We start from the raw sequence: 16250 nt of genomic DNA, 5'->3' as shown, positions 1-16250 counted from the left end.
ATCATCTTGATACTGATTATTATTAACAACAAATGGTAATGATAAAAAACCATCATCATAATCATCACAATTACCCCCATAATTGTAACACTGTAATAACCGCAATACTCACTGTCTTTTGCACTCAGTGATATAATGGTGATTAATAACATCATACTACTGCTTAAGCATAATAAATATGAGGATGATGAAGAGCATAAAAGGGGTAAGATGACTACTACTGTTACCGCTGCTACTACAACAACAACATCAGCAATAATAATAATAATAATAATAATAATAATAGTAGTAATCGATGTTGTCAATCAAATTCTTTCTCCACGTTCTTACTTTTGTTCAGTAAGAAATCCTACATTTTACATGAAACTTTGGTTGATCTTGATTTTTTTGGCTTGAATTTTATCAGCTAACACCAGCCCAACTTTTCAGTCCCATCCTGTTCAGTAGCACAAACCTGACACATGCTGCCAATCAAACAGTCTTTGCTTTGTAAAAACAAAGCTGCAAGAGCCAATCAGGAGCATCACATACAGCATCCATGGCAACAACACACACAAACACTGTAGCTAAGGCTGGAGATCTGGTGGGGGGAGCCGGCACTGAAAGTTTTACGTGCTTTGCAAGCTGATAGGGGAATCACGTGTTAAACTGGGGGGCAAACTGGATTAGGCAGGACAGGGCCTCACGCAAGCTCTGACAGCTCTCTCCCACACTGTTTTCATCTCCGCTTCGCTCAAATCAAACCGGGTTAACCGCACTCCCTCCGTCAATCATCCTCACGATTGACTCTCCATTACACATTCGGGAAAAAAATTAAAATTAAAAATAAAAAACAAAAACTAAGACCGGAGAGCATGGTGGTGGAGGCCGTACACCTGCCTGTGCGTACCAGTGGGTGTAACTCTGGGCCTTCACTTCCCTTCATTGGCCATTCATTGCACAGGCCACCTGAACAAGGAGCGTTTAAAAACAGAACAGAACAACATTGTGCAATGACTATTATTAGTTATTATTATTACTAATTCTATAAGGAGAGTGTCAAACACAGGTCAGTATGCACTCGGGTGTCAGAAAATCGTTCTGCTCAGGTGGTCAGCAATCAATAATTTACAATTAACTGTAGGAGGCTGTTACATTTTCACAGCGATAACGTTTCATTATTAAGTTTATTTTCCCTTTTTCCATCAAAGCTACCCACGTGGAATTATCGTGGTGCGCCACAGCACTAAAAGGGCTCCTAGGTATGTCGTCAAAAATAAAAAAAAAAAGTATTATGCCTTACAGTTACTGTCCGCGTGTAGCAAGAAATTAATTCTAATTTCATGGGTAAAATCATCTTAAAAGTACTGAGAAATGAACCTCTGGGAGAGTGGTCAGTTGTTGAAATCACTGGCTGATTTACTGTTTTTACTATAGTCAGTAACGTTTACTATGGTCAATCAAACACCTTCCCTGTGTTTTAGTGTCTGACAATACCATCCAGCCTCCTTTCAAAGGAACAGTAAGCTCCTGATTATCTGGAATAATGGATTAGAGCTGTGGAAAGAGTGATAAAAACACAGGTATGTCATATTAACAGCTAAAAATAACACTTCCCATTGAATTACAACTGCGAAATTTGACACCTGCAAGATACACCAATACAGGGTAGGATAAGTAGAAACAGCTCACTTTTGTTGACTTGCATGGTTACTTATGGTAATTAAAGGTAGTCTAATTAGCTTTGGTTACCCCCTATGAAACAATTGACTACCATTTGGCTACCATTTGGCTGAATTTTAGCTAACTATGGAAATGATGTTTTGGTTCGAATGCCTACTGAGCATTAGATCACCCTCTCCCCCTACTCCCTGACAAATGTGGGGTGGGTGAAAAAAATGTGTTATTTACTTTTTTTTTTTTTGCTTTCTTTGTGAAGGCCTAGCAAGCACAGCTTTTCTACCACTGGCAAGTGATGTCTGAAAACCAGACAGTCTGCAGGCGGAGTTAAATATCCAAATATTTGACAAAAATCCTGGGGATACGACAGCAGACAAGAGGTGAGACCTTGCTGAAATTACCACTGTCAGACACGTGGCTACTCATAGGAAAACTGAAGCCCTGATCAATGAAAGCAAACGATGCTGGATCCATGGCAGTGCTTTATCCTCCGGTCCTGAGGCAACTGGGAAGGAGGGCTCAACCCGCACAGAAAACTTGCTGATTTATAGGTCCGCTACCCCTGGAAGACACATACCCTTGATTGACTGCTTCCAATTTAAAGTTTACCCCAGGTCAGTGAGCAGAGATTTCATCAGGTTACCACAGTCTGATGCAGTGGTCAGGGGTGAAATAAGGGCTAAATTCATTAATCTATGAAATGATGCTGCATTATCTGAAGTGAAATGCAGGCATGCTTCATTAAAGGGAGAAAATCAGCGGCTTAGTTGCATTTCTTTCCAGCGTCGACAGATTTGATACATATAATAATTCACATTCCCTGCAGCCACTGGAACTCTTACAGGTCCATGTAATATAAGAGAGATGGGTGACAAAGGTCTTGTGCAGACCAATGGCCTGTGCTGACAGCATATAACCAAGATGGCAGTGTGTGTGCATGTGTGCCTGTCTGTGTGTGTATACATGTGAATGCATGTCTGTGAATGTGTGTGTGTGTGTGTGTGTACACTGTGCAAGTCTGTCCATGAGTGTGTGTGTATGTGTGCGCGCGCGCATGTGTGTGATAGTGTACATCAAGTGTATATTAGCTAGCTGTGACACTTCTTTTTTTCACTCACACATGATTTCAGTAATTTTTCTAATACACATTTCACAAAAAACTGACAATGATTCACCGCACACTTAGGAACCTGATCTGACCATACAAAGCTTTTATTTTTCCTTCCACAATTCATTGCTGAGGAGTACCTGAATACTCGGGACTTATTTGTTTGCTTGTTTACCGTTTTCAGGTAAGAACTGAAGAGAGAGGAGGGGAGAAAATAGAATGATGAGCACGTAATCCATCAAGTCCTAGACGAATCGCCTGCGGGTCTGTTTAATTTATTTTCTCTTCACCACTTTGAATACTGTTGGCTCGAGCCATTCTAACATTTTCATAAATCTCCCCAGATATGCCAGTGCCTCCTGGAGGGAGGAGAGGAGAGAAGAGGAAAAAGAAGAAGAATGAAAATAACACTGATTTTGCTTTTCAGAGGTCATTGTGGGCTGGCAGTGACCTCTGACCTCCCATTGACCCCTCTCTGTCCAGGATTGGATTTGGGACCCTGTTATGTAAATGAAGTCGATAAACCATCAGCTCGTTTAACAACAGCTTATTCATTTGCACACTGCTTTCTGGATCTTACTGGTGTGTGCCTATTGTTTATTGACATTAACTGTTTTGTGTCACCTGCATTTAGGTATAGCCCAAAATAATGTCAGACTAAGTAAATAATGTCAGATTGTGCCTTAGTATATCTGATCGCACTGATTGGACTCAGTTAGAGGTAAGATCAACTAGAGGTAAAATCCTACTGAGGGCAGCTAAGTTAGTTAGCAGTAGAGGCACTAAAGCGACAGAACTCATAGAAGTTCAGTGCAAATTGAACTGCTATTTCAATATCTAGCATGCACTATAAGACGATCATATTGACAAGAACAGAAAAAAGTATAATGGCTGAAGTAGGCTGCCTTAGCCTGCCATTTGCCTCCAATCCTTAGCGAATTAATCGCTGTGTTGAGCTGGGTCTCAAAGGCTCCCAGAGCCCCTGGCTCCACCAAAAAAAAAAAAAAAATCCTGGCAAGATATTCAGCGCACTTATAAATCTCAGTGCGCAAAATGTATTTCTGCGTCAGTTCACATTCCGAGGCTGTCAAGAGAAAAGCACGGAGTGCAATTCGGGTTTTCCATTACTTTAACATTGCTTCAATTTAAGTCACAGGAAAAGAAAAGAGAGGGCGATGCTTCAAAGTTCCTTTGATAAGTGGTTCCCCTTGAAGTCAGGTTCCAGCACACCACTGTAATTTAAATCTGAGTAAAAAAAAAAAAAGAAACGGAGCAATATCTCACCATGCAGTGCTGATTGTTATATTATCCTCCAATACTGTGAGATCTCAAAGACTCTGTAAAAAAAAATGGGATGGCTCAGAGACAGAATGCGGTTATTTATGCGACAGATTACGATGTCTGAGGGGGAACAGCGTTGTCGGACGCGCTCGCTTGATGCGCCGTCTTTCGCTAGCGGCGCTGTTGTGTTTCACGGGACATTGAGTGTCACGGCCAGGTAAATCACTGTGTCTGTCGGCTTCCCGCCGGCTCGCATGTTTACCTGTCAGGTTTGTCCGCGGACTGATTTGTGTCAGACCAAGGCAGCAGGGGTCGGCTCACGCCCTGCCAAACGTCACTCACTCTCTGCAGCAAAAACCTTTCCACATCAGATTTACCCACCGGGTCAGGTTTAATGTGTTAAGTGGACATCAGTCAAATACTTATGGAAATGAACGAGGATATAAGCATACCTATCTTTCTCTAGCCTGTAATCACTAGGGTCTTATGCCAGGAAAGATGTTATAAGATACATAAACATATTGTATGTTTATATGTTGTGCGCAGCAGTGTGGTGTAGTGGTAAGGAGCAGGGCTTGTACCCGAAAAGGTTGCAGGTTCGATTCCGTGCTGGGGCACTACAGCTGTAACCTTGGACAAGGTTCTTAATCCAGAATTGCCTCAGTAAATATCCAGCTGTATAAATGGGTACATTGTAAAACTGAAAACCTGTGTAAGGCACTCTGGATAAGAATATCTGATAATTGACAATAATGTAATATAAGACTGGGAATACAATTATAGAAATGTGCTGTTTCCATGTTCATGGTGTCATTGTACTTATTACTGTTGTTGTTTTTGTTGCTATTGCCATCATCATCATCATCATCATCAGTTTCATCACAATTTTCATTTCTGTTTTTATCAGTATTCGAAGTAGTAGCTGTGGTAAGAGCATGCAGCCCTACAGGTAGGCAAGATAATCCCCTGTTTCCAATGCAACGCCAGACCTGCGAGAAGCCACACGAGAAGAGATTGTCTTATTTTGCCACTAAGCTGCTGTGCAAATACACTCCAGCTTTTCCTACTTGCATGGATGGTTACCGTACAGGGCAACACGACAGCGTGAAATCCAAAAAACCAGCAAACTGTAGCCTCTCCACAGAGTGGTCCCAGACTGCCAGCCCTGTATTCTCTGCAGAGACTGGAGCTTTATACCCAGCCAGGCACGTCTCCCCTCTCCCCCTGACCCCATCACGGGGAAAAAGCACTGCCTGAACAATGATCCATCTCTCCACTAACTCGCTGTTAGACTCCCGCCGCGCTCGGGACGGGTCCCCCGCCGTGCCCTCCCGAGAGATAACACAATATTGGGATTGGGCTGCGGAGTCTCACACAGCGTGGCACGCCGAGGCGGCGGCAACGGCGGTAACGATCTCCACGGCGACCTTCTCTCTCCTGCCCTTGAACTGGAAGCAAGAGAGAGAAGGAGAGAGAGAATGGATGCAGTCCATCTCTTTCAGCGAGGGGCAGCTTACTGCAAGCAGGGCACTCGGGGAAAAAAAATGCACCCGGCGCATCTTAATGGGAAAATTAAAAAAAAAAACCCTGGGGGGAAAGTGTTTGGGATGAATGTGCCAGGCATTTATGAATCGGGCAGGTGAAGGGGGTCGGGCCTTGCATTCGGGCCGTGCGTTCCTGCATGTCCTGTTAAACAGATCACCCAGGGATTTGTTTTCAAAAAACCTTAAGCTTGTCTGAGATAAACAAGCTAAATGATCATACGAGGTAGAGTGCTAATCGCTTTGTGACACCGGCTCTAGGTCCCATTTAGTTCATTTGTGCTCACGCTATTGAAGACTCTGAAAGATCTTTAAAGCACCGGCAGCAAAAGTATCACAAGGCATTACAAGCACTTCTTTATTTGCTCTAATACGCCAAACATAAAAGGGGGGATTGTTTCATGTTGCTTTTTTGTTTACGTCCGGAAGCAGTATTAGCAGCAGCGTGTCAAAGCCAGAGGACTAGGGATACGGTGAATCACTAGAACAGTAAAACTATAAAAGCACCACTTCTGTGTTAATAAGACGTGTTTTACTGCGGCTCCTGTTCCACAAAACAAAAAAAAAAGAGCTGGACGCCTTCCACCTGATATCAATCCACCAATCACATGGCAGATGCACAGTGGAGACCCACAGCGCAAAACCGCAGGCGGTCAGCCCGCGTTAGGGGGGTTTCAGCCGCGCAAGTGAATGCATCGCCGCAGAGCGGGACGAGAATCCGTGATCGATGAAGTGAATCTGACCTCCATATATTTTCTCATTTTTTTCACTTGATGGCCAACTCCATTAAGGCCATTTAATGGGTTTTTTACCTTCTCTGGCCTTGCTTGGTGTTGTTCACCATGCCAATGAATCGCGAGTGCTTTCCTGAGATACCGCCGTATTGGCCGGTGTGCTGTCCCCACAAATGGGTGGAAAAGAATAAACCTGCCTCAACACAAGCCAGCACAGGCTTGTAATTATCTTAAAATCCCCCAGTCTGTCTTCCTCCTGACATATATATATATTTTATAAGTGCCTCACATGAAATAAAGTAATTAAAATGAGTACGGCTCCCCTGTAATTCCTCATCCTCTCCTTTATGTTTTTTGCATTTTTCTAATCACTGAATTGTTGTTATTTTGGACTTTCATCAATTTTATGGCCTGGCCTCCGTGCAGTCGAACAGAGCTACGAATCGGGAGCCAATTTTATTAATGGCCCCAACCGTTCCTTCAAAGTGACCTTGCCCAAATCAGAAAGGAATAAAGATGGACTAGTCAGCCAACCAATGGTGGCTGAACTGAACCCTGCCTTTTTCTTTGCTGGACCAATCACTCTTCTCTCTGTCAGTTGCATCACAATAGGTACCATTCATTTCTCTTTTTCCCCTCCACAGCCTCTGACAGGCTCACTATAGGGGCTTGAAATATAGTCCTCTCTAATACTTACAGTATATTACAGATTTGACCCTCTGGTCCAGGGCAACTTCCATAGCTTATGTTTATACATGTTATCCATGTAGGCAGCTCGATGTTTACTGAAGCAGTCCAGGCTAAGCTCTATGCCCAACAGCACAAACACAGTGCCCCAGTAAGGTATTAAAGCTATGGCCTCTGGGCCACAAGCCCAACTCCTTACCCTCCATGACTACCCAACACTGTTTCACGGATGGTCCACGGAGTGTCATTTCAGAGGCTGATGCATGACCTTCAGGCTGTAAACTCCAGAGAGACGCCTAGCCAAATACACACAGCAACCCCCACCGCCTGGGTGCTGGATCACGCACCTGGGGGTGGTGAACAGCACTCCTTTCTAGGGGACAGGCTAAACCTGTGCTGACCTGCATCACTTGTCAGTGGTCCACAGCACCGGTAGCATGATGGAAGATGGTAGGGGTATGGAGTCTTTTACCCCTTTCTGTACACCCTGGGTCAAAGATAACGTACAACCTCTGGATGCACAATGAATAAAGTGGATGTGCCTAGAAGGCCTTCAGAGCCATACAGAATGAGCGGTGAGCAACAGACAAGGCTATGTTTTTGAGGACTCATAATATTTGTCTATGTTTCATATGGAGAAGATGTCCTTTTTTCCCCGTATCTTCTGTTGTTTGGTATTCTCTTGTCTCTGAAGTCATTTTTCCTTGATAACATGACTTATTATGAGTGGTGTGTTTTTTTTTTCCTTTTCCCTTACCCTAAAAACATTATGATACTCTGGTCACTAGCATGACCAGAGAATTTATTCACATTGACTTACAACCCCATATAAAGGCTTAGATGCTTAGGAATACAGGTAGTTGAACCACAAATCACAGCAGATAGGGACCAAAGATTAGCTCTCCTGTCTCCTGCTCTCTCTCTGTTTTTATTTTCCCTGGAATAGGGCCAGAACCCGACACAATGCACTGTGAATTATGTAACTTAGATACATACAGGAACTAATATAGTCCAAGTCTTCCCCCAAGTCAATGAAAGCATTTAACTGGAAATTTGTAATAAATCTTTTATGACTATTTTTGCTTTCCAGTGACTGCTTTCAGTGGATTTTGGAGCTGTTTTTTATTTCTGGTGAAGTAAACAAATGCTGTACAACTGTTTGCTGAGGGTAAGTGCTTTTTGGTGGAAAAGGCTCATGCATTGTGTAGTGTGTTGTACACACTGGGGTATGTTGCACAGGCAATAGCCACACAAAGTGGACTCTGAGCTGGACGGTTAACAGAAGACTGGGTCTGGACACTTGGGACATGTGTTTGGAGTTTTTAGCATGCAGCCTTGGAAAGTCCCAATCAGAATCCCCCTGATCAGGCACCAGTATATAATGTATGTGTATTTATGTTTATGTATATGCTGGGAGTGCAGCCTTGTAGGTGGTGCTCACTGAGCAATAGGTTGAGGATGGGCTCACTTATTGTGCATCTAGTAGCTGCAACAACCACTACCCCTGATTTATCATTACTTCACCATCAGTGCCAGTCAATCCTCCTACCCACACCCCTACCCCCAACACTCAACAACTCAGTGCTCAACATACACACTAGGGCAGCCTGAAATATGCTAATACTCAATGTGAAAAGTCTTTATATGCCTCATGCAACAATTACATTTAGATGTGGGTTTCTTCTTTCGCCAGTGTCAGAGCACAGACAGGGTGTACTCTCTCACGGCCAAAACTCATATTTTTCCATGTCAAACAGCGATATGTAAAAGGCAGCTCGCCAGCAGATGACCTGAAGGGAAGTTTTTCGACGCCGCACTTTAAAGCCTTGGGGTAGAGAGCGGTCATGAATAAACATGCTGGTTTCATTGGTGGTACTGGAGGATTAGGCCGTGACCGGGAGAAGCTCGGGGAGCTGCCTACGTGTGCTCTTCACGGGGTCCGTTTCCCGCCGCTCACAGCCACGATGCCAAATATCACTTAGCACTTTTTTCATGCTTTTCGACAGAATTACACTTCCGTGGAAACACTAGAAGAAGGGTGTTTTTTTTTTTAATTAAGAGGCCACATACAAATCTGCAAACCACCGGAGCAGCGAGAAACATCTATCTATCGCTGTCTCTGGAGGGTAAAAGTGGATATTGGGCAGCCTAACTTCGGTTCCAGCAGCGCCAGCATTGAAAGCTCATATGTCTGTTAAGGCCTGCTACATTCTCTCTTTCTTCCTTTCTCACACTCTCCGCCCTCGTCTCTCTCTCTCTCTCTCTCTCTCTCTCTCCCCCCCTCTCTCCCTGCTCCTGCATGTCTCTCTCTGCCTCTCTCAGACTCTCTCATCCTCTCTCTCTCTCCTCCCCTTCCTCCCTCTTCCCTGAAACCGAAAATTAACTGCAACAAAAGTACACGCGTAAAAATGTCAGTCCTTTCTCTGCGAAAACCCTAATCCCCTCAGCTGGTGATGTGCAGGGCTAAGTAAGAACACTTCTCCAGCTTCCCCTTTCGCAGAAAACGTTCTTACATCTCTGTGGAAGCTGGTAGTTTTATAAAGATGTGTACTTGAAAAAGACATCTCTCGCCTCTTTAAACTAAAGAACACACGTGGGCTTCTTCAGACTCTCGGCTCAGGAATTCCAAGCCCCGTTCAGTCCCATATTTTCTCCCATCTCTGGAAAATAGCAAGTAACAAGGGGAGAGTGAGGCTTCATGAGGTGAATTAAGGGGGTGGAGCCACAGCAACATATTCAGTCAACAGCTGACTTGTTTGAACGAATCAAAAGACTTTGCTCTACACAGGAAAAAAAAAAACCACGATTGGCTATATTATCAGTGAACAAAACAATCTGATTGGCTCAGAACATTGTGAATCAGCGATCGCACAACAACAGCTCAGCCCCTCGTGGGATTCATGAAGCCTCAATCTTGCAATGCTGATGGTAGACTGCCGATGTAGTGGTGTATAACCCCTCCCTTCCCAACCGCTGGTGCTAATCCCTGGAAGCACCCCAGCAGAAATCAGTGACCCCCCCATTTACCTTGTAAGTGCAGCTTGCTCTCAGGGCTTTGCAGGAGGACTGAGCTTACAGAGTCCAGGTTATCGTAGCTGCTGCATCCCAGCGGACCCGTGCGCGTCTCCGTAACCTGCAAGAAGAGCCACAGAGTGAGCTGAGAGGAGCCCCGGGATTCAATCAAAACTGCCAGGTCATATCTAAGGGAAAGCGGAATTTAATCGTTAAACAGAATTAAAAAAAATAACTCCTCTGATTCATGCAACATAATGTTGCTGTACAGAAACTCCTGTATTCAACCAAAACCACCAGGTCGGGAAAGAGCTGTTCAATCAAAAAAACAAAACCTTCCCAGACTGATCTCTCACTGTATTAGAATAAAGTAACTCCTGGATTCAATAAGAAGTCTAAAGCCATATTAATAGAAAGATGCAATTTGGTTAACAAAATAAACTAAAATTAAAAACTTTTAAACACTCTGCCTCACGTGTAAGTCGCTTTGGATAAAAGAATCTGCCAAATGAATAAATGTAATGCAATGTAAATGTAAACAAAAACTCCTTCCCCAACTGATTAAGCACCATATTGCATAAAAGTAACCCCAAGATTTAATCACAACAATCATGACATTTTATTGGAAGAGTGACTTTGTTTAATACAAAGGGGAATCTGGTGAGGGTATTATTATTTTTTTTACTCAACAGCTCTTTTCCCTAAGATGGCTGCTGTCTTGGCTGCTCAGATTAAAACCAGCTGTTAGCACCTGCCTTTCAGGTACATCAGTGGCACTGCTGACATGAAGAAAAAAACGGCTGACTGAAATGTGCGCTGTCATCCATACAATTGATTTCATCATTTAATTACCTAGTTATGTAAATGAGGCTCATTAATATGTAAATGTCGCATGTGAGATGTGCGATCACATGCGTTATTTACGCATGTGGTCCACACAGACGAGCACAGTTGATGAGGCTGGAAGACCTCCCCCCCAGCCCGTAGTTTTGGAAGTGCTTTATTTTTACGCCTGTGTGAGGCTGGCTTCTGAAGGCAGCTTTTCTTTTAAGGATCTTTAGCGGTTTCATTCCTGAAAGACTTGAAATGCTAATGCACTTCTGCAGTGCAGTCCAGCTCCCTGCTGCTGAACTATGCTCCCTTCAAAACAAAAAAAAAAAAAGTTATTTAGTTCCGCAACCTCACACTCGAGCTCCCTCTCCAGCCCCACAGACCTGGAGTCAGTGGGATAAACCTCCCACACGGTCTACATCTCCAACCCCACAGGCCTGGAGTCAGCAGAATAAACTTCCCACAGGGTCCTTTTCTCCAGCCCCACAGACCTGGAGTCAGTGGGATAAACCTCGCACACGGTCTACATTTCCAACCCCACAGGCCTGGAGTCAGTAGAATAAACCTCCCACAAGGTCTCCTTCTTCAGCCCCACAGACCTAGAGTCAGTGGTATGAACCTCCCACATGATTTCTTCCTTCAGCCCCGCAGACCTGGAATCAGTGGAATAATTAGTCCAGTCAAAAATGACTGCACTTTTAGTTCCCACACACATGCGTTCAGAGTGCACTCTTGAGAGAGGCTCCTTCTAAAGCGCAGCTTCATTATTTTCCCCACCGGCTCTTTCGCCTTGATTCCGCCAGCCGAGATGAGATGCTATTCATCGTCCTGGTCGAAGACGTCCCTCCTCAATCAATGATCCACTCCACATTAACGCACCGCTCTGTAACCAGCCAGTCTGTCTCATTTGGTTTCTAAATCGTCTTTTCCTCGGTTTGATGGTCCTGACCGCCGCCGCTGTCGGACTGGCTACTTCCGAGGGCGCGACACCCAGAAGGGTGGGGTGAATACAGCATCATCTTTAGCTTCAAGATCATAAGAAATAGTTCTTAGGCAGAGATTAAACTCAGCAGTTTCCTGGTTCCTCTCTTTTTTTCTTTTTTTGGGGGGGGGGGGGTCGGGCAACTTAAACTGACTGTTATTACTGCATAGCTACCTCACTTAAAATATTTTAGTCTTCGCTCTATCAGAATGGTTTCATTTAAAATGCCCTTCAATGGAGACCATGGTGCCCTCCCGCTCAGAAGCTGTTCCTGTCAAACCCAAGCATCTCATTAGCTGCTGACAGTGGTCCTTATTTTATGTCATGACTGTCCTTATATGACCTCATTTGTATGTGGGTTATGTTCAGGGTAAACCACAAGCCTCGCCACTCTCCATATGATGCGTAATGCCCGTGTGCTAGAAAGGCAGAGTATATTATTCTGACTCATGCGGCACACTGTGTTCTTTAATGAACATCCAGGATGAACACTGACATTCGTCACACATCAGGTGAAAGCTGAGTGTCCTATGGTGCAGATTAAAGTACATGAAGAAAGAAAGAAAAGAAAGTACGTAAGAAAGGAAGAAAGAAAAAAGAAAGTAAAATGATTGGGTTATGTCCTGTGAAATCCAGTTGACACAAGTTGTTTTATTCATCATGAAGAGAACATGCAAACAAAACAAACACACACACACACACACACACACAGAACAAAGAAAACCAACCCTAGTCTTATCGCAGTGGATTACAAACAAAGCATCAGATTATTAAACTGGAAAATAAGAGAAAAAGAGAGCAAAGGGCAATCGAATCCCCACAGCATCTTGAGGACTAAGGGGATTTGGATTATTCAAGATGAACACAACTCCCAAAATCCCCTTTGACCTGTTGCTTGCACTTTGGCAGAATAAACTGCGAGTGAAGATGTATCCAACAGCTCCCTCCTGTCGTTCCTTCACAGATCCAGCTGTGAGACACTTCTCCCAGCCCAGCAAGGAGCTCGCATGGGGTTTAGATGAACCCAACTCTCTCACTTTCAAGACAAATCTCATTACCAGTTAAAAAGAATAAAATGCACCACAGTTCTGACTCTGGGTTGGTTTTAATGTCTTGAAAGCTTGCAGCAGTTCTCATGATATTTTGAGGAAGCATTTCGGCTGAATTTGCTTGAAACTAATTTGCCGGTTGTATGTACAGCATTGTACAGTGTGTACAGGTTGTCACGCCTTTCCATGTTGTTTCCAAAGACTCATTTTTTAACCATTCCTGATTGCAGTAAGTCCCCCCCCCCCACTGGCCTACACTGCAGATCTCATTGATTTGTAGGCAGCAGTATGGTGCATCCCAGTCCATACCCCTAACATTTCCCTACACGTCTTTGATCACAGCACTTACAGCCAGCCTCGCTGTTTAAAATGGATAAACGGCATTGCCCTCGTGAAACTAAATGAAAATACACCAAGGTTAACGCGTGCATTGGGCTTTGGGACCCTCTACGAGGACTTGATGCTCATAAACGCCTCTCTGACGTTTTTGTTATGCTGCGGTGGGGGGTGGGGGGTGGTGGGGTGGGGAGGGAGGGGTGGGGTGTGTGGAATTAAGGGCCGTTGGAGCCAGGGGGCATAAATTCTCTCTGAGGGAGCCCTCTTGATGAAGTGCCGTCATTATGGGGCCCGTGCTAGCCCATTTACTTAATCTGCTCATCACCTGTCACGCATTTAATCACGCTTTATTTTAATAATGCAGCTGATGAGGAGTTATGGGATGTGCTCTCCGACGTCGCTGCGTGTCGGATCCTATCTCACGCTCACTTTCAGAGGAATCCAGCAGCAAACACAACAAGGAAAAACTTCTCTAAACACCGGCGGCCCCTGGTTAGAGCACTCAGAACCTGCGAGCTGTCGATACCCCGTCGAAAGTGGCGCTCCAGGCGTCTCTAGCTTTCTTCACACCTGGCTTTCCTCTGTGTGAGGGATGCTCTGTTGTGTTCTGTTGGATGTTTTTAGACCAATCAGCATCATCCAGTGGATTCACAGCAGCGTCATACACCAGCAGACTGAATTTCATTAAAAAAATATATGTGTTTACATATAAATATATTTAGAATAAATTAAAAATCAAATAAATCAATAAAAGAAGAAGAAAGAAATCCGGCTGAAGAAGGTAACTCCTTCCAACAAAAATAACCCACACAGCGTCGGCAGGTTGAAGCTGATTTGATTTCAAATATTGGGCCACTGAAGGATCTGGCAGGAAATAACCTACAGTAAAACTGTATTTGTCAGAGGTGTTCCACTGGTGAAACAGTTATGTTGCTTCATCTTTATGCCATAGTTTTCTTTGATGTGTTCAACATGTTCAATTGCAAAGCATCAGCTGTCTGTTTTGTGTGTGAAATCTGTGTTCCAGAGCCACCTGTCACATCACCATATTCTTTTTGGTACAGATCTGTTACTTTATAGTAAAAAAGTGCTTTTTGTTTATTTGTTATTGTCTTATTTCATTGCTTTTTTGTTTGGTTCTTTTGTGTTTCATTACATGAAATGCAACTGGATGGCTTCTCTATCTTGAATATTAAATCTGTCATTAAAACATAATGCAACAAAATGGTATACTGAATGCCAATAACTACATCAGCCTCCCTCTCCCTCTCACTCACACAGTTTACAAAAAAAAAGAAAAAACTATTTGGGTCAAGTGGCATGCTTTTTAATTTCTCAGCTTAAAACCTATTTGCTTCGGCAGACTTGGCTAAAGTCTAAACGAGATACAAGATTCAGTCTGTCAAATAGATTTCAAGAAGATGCCTTTGAGAGAGTTGCTGCCTCGTCAGAAATTTGCATACGGAGTCTCGGCAGAAATCAGCGGAAAAGCAGCTCTTCGGGGAGGTGACCTTGATGGGGACGCATGGCACATTCTCACGCATAATTATCACACTTTGTCAAAGCAAAAAAAAAAAAGAAGAAAAGAAAAAAAGGCATTTTGAAGGTAAAATTGTGTTTTCGCCATTCTCATTAAAATGCTCCATTGAGCATCTTATTTTTTATTTTCACGCTCTCTCCCCTCTAGGAGCCCTACCTCAGGACTTGGGTGTCACGTTTCCTCATTCCCGCTCCCAGTAGGACACGCTACATTGCCGCGCTTTGCTTTGCCGAAGCAAACGTATCACTTCTGTTTTTTTTCCCTCCTCTCGGCATGCAACTTACACCCTTACCTGCCCCATGCTGTTTGTGTCAAATTGATTTCGCCACAATTATATGACTTTTTTTTCTCCTCTATCTGAAAAATAGTTCCATACAGAAAATTCCCACAGTTCTTCCCTTAGGAGAGTCATAAGTCAATCTGTGGTAAAAAAAAAAAAAACATAATAATAAAATAAGAAAACAAATAGCTGTATGCTAGCGACATTGCCATTATATGGGTTTGTTGATATTTATATACAGTGCATTCATTTGAATGTATAGGATCAATCAATGAACTGAATTTCAATTTATTCCCTGAATTAGCTGAAGTGAAGTAGAATTGACCCTAACTCTGGTCGACATGGATGGATGATATTATTATGCATAATAATATTATTATGCATTTACACATTACATATTACACAATTATACATTTCATTTTTGCTATATAGGCAATGTATACCTTACATGTTTTACACGCTTACAACACTGTAACAAATGTTACTTTTCCAGCAGTTTCTGTGGCACTGACTTCAGTTTTTCAACAAATTTATGCAGTTCAATATAAAATATTCATCATAATACACAGAGTGCATTATGACCCAAGTCAAGACCAACGGCTGGGAACATTACTGAATGCAAGCTGCCAAGGGTGTTGCAGAATGCACTCTACTGCGGAGATCAGCGCGCTAAATGAGATGGGCAAAAAGGAACCAGACAACTGAGCTCTACACAGAGCAGCAGGCAACTGCAGCTTTTCCTGCATTTCCCACAGCTCAAGGCTGACGTACCGAAATGCAGGAGCTGCAGCTGCATTTCCAGGGTAAGGCTCTAATAATTACTTCAGACACGATCCTTGTCTGTACTGGTCTCTCAGTGGTTGAATGAACTCCCCAAGGGGGGTTAGGACAGCGGAATCACTGGCCATCTTCCGACGCAGACTTAAGACCCACCTCTTCGGACTGCATCTTGGTTCCAGTTAAACCCCCACCCCCTCACACCTGCTACTTCTTGCATTTGGTGTTAATTTTATGTTTAGTCTTATGATGTATTATGAATTTGTGGTCTAGGGACTGTTGTATTGTAGTATAGTTGTACTTGGCATTTGTCAGAAATGCACAAGTTAACTTGTGGTGGGGCTTGAACAGTGTTAAGGTCACACTCACTAGGCTGGGAGTGTTGTGAGCCTGGTCTGACACTGTTGCTTGTTTAAACCGAATGGATGCACTT

General features: G+C 43.5%; 1 protein-coding gene across 1 annotated transcript in view; it reads right to left on the bottom strand.

Moving 5' to 3' along the window:
• Positions 1–16250, bottom strand: part of brinp1 (bone morphogenetic protein/retinoic acid inducible neural-specific 1) — a 92334-nt gene that overhangs the window by 16196 nt on the left and 59888 nt on the right. The window contains exon 5 of the mRNA XM_036528983.1: positions 10038–10143. Within this exon, the coding sequence (XP_036384876.1) occupies positions 10038–10143 (106 nt within the window). The remainder of the gene's footprint in view (positions 1–10037; positions 10144–16250) is intronic.

This window comes from Megalops cyprinoides, chromosome 5 (genome assembly GCF_013368585.1).
Source record: "Megalops cyprinoides isolate fMegCyp1 chromosome 5, fMegCyp1.pri, whole genome shotgun sequence".
In the NCBI taxonomy this organism is placed as follows: Eukaryota; Metazoa; Chordata; class Actinopteri; order Elopiformes; family Megalopidae; genus Megalops; species Megalops cyprinoides.
Note: the sequence above shows the minus strand (reverse complement) of the source record. Positions and strands in the feature narration are given on the sequence as shown.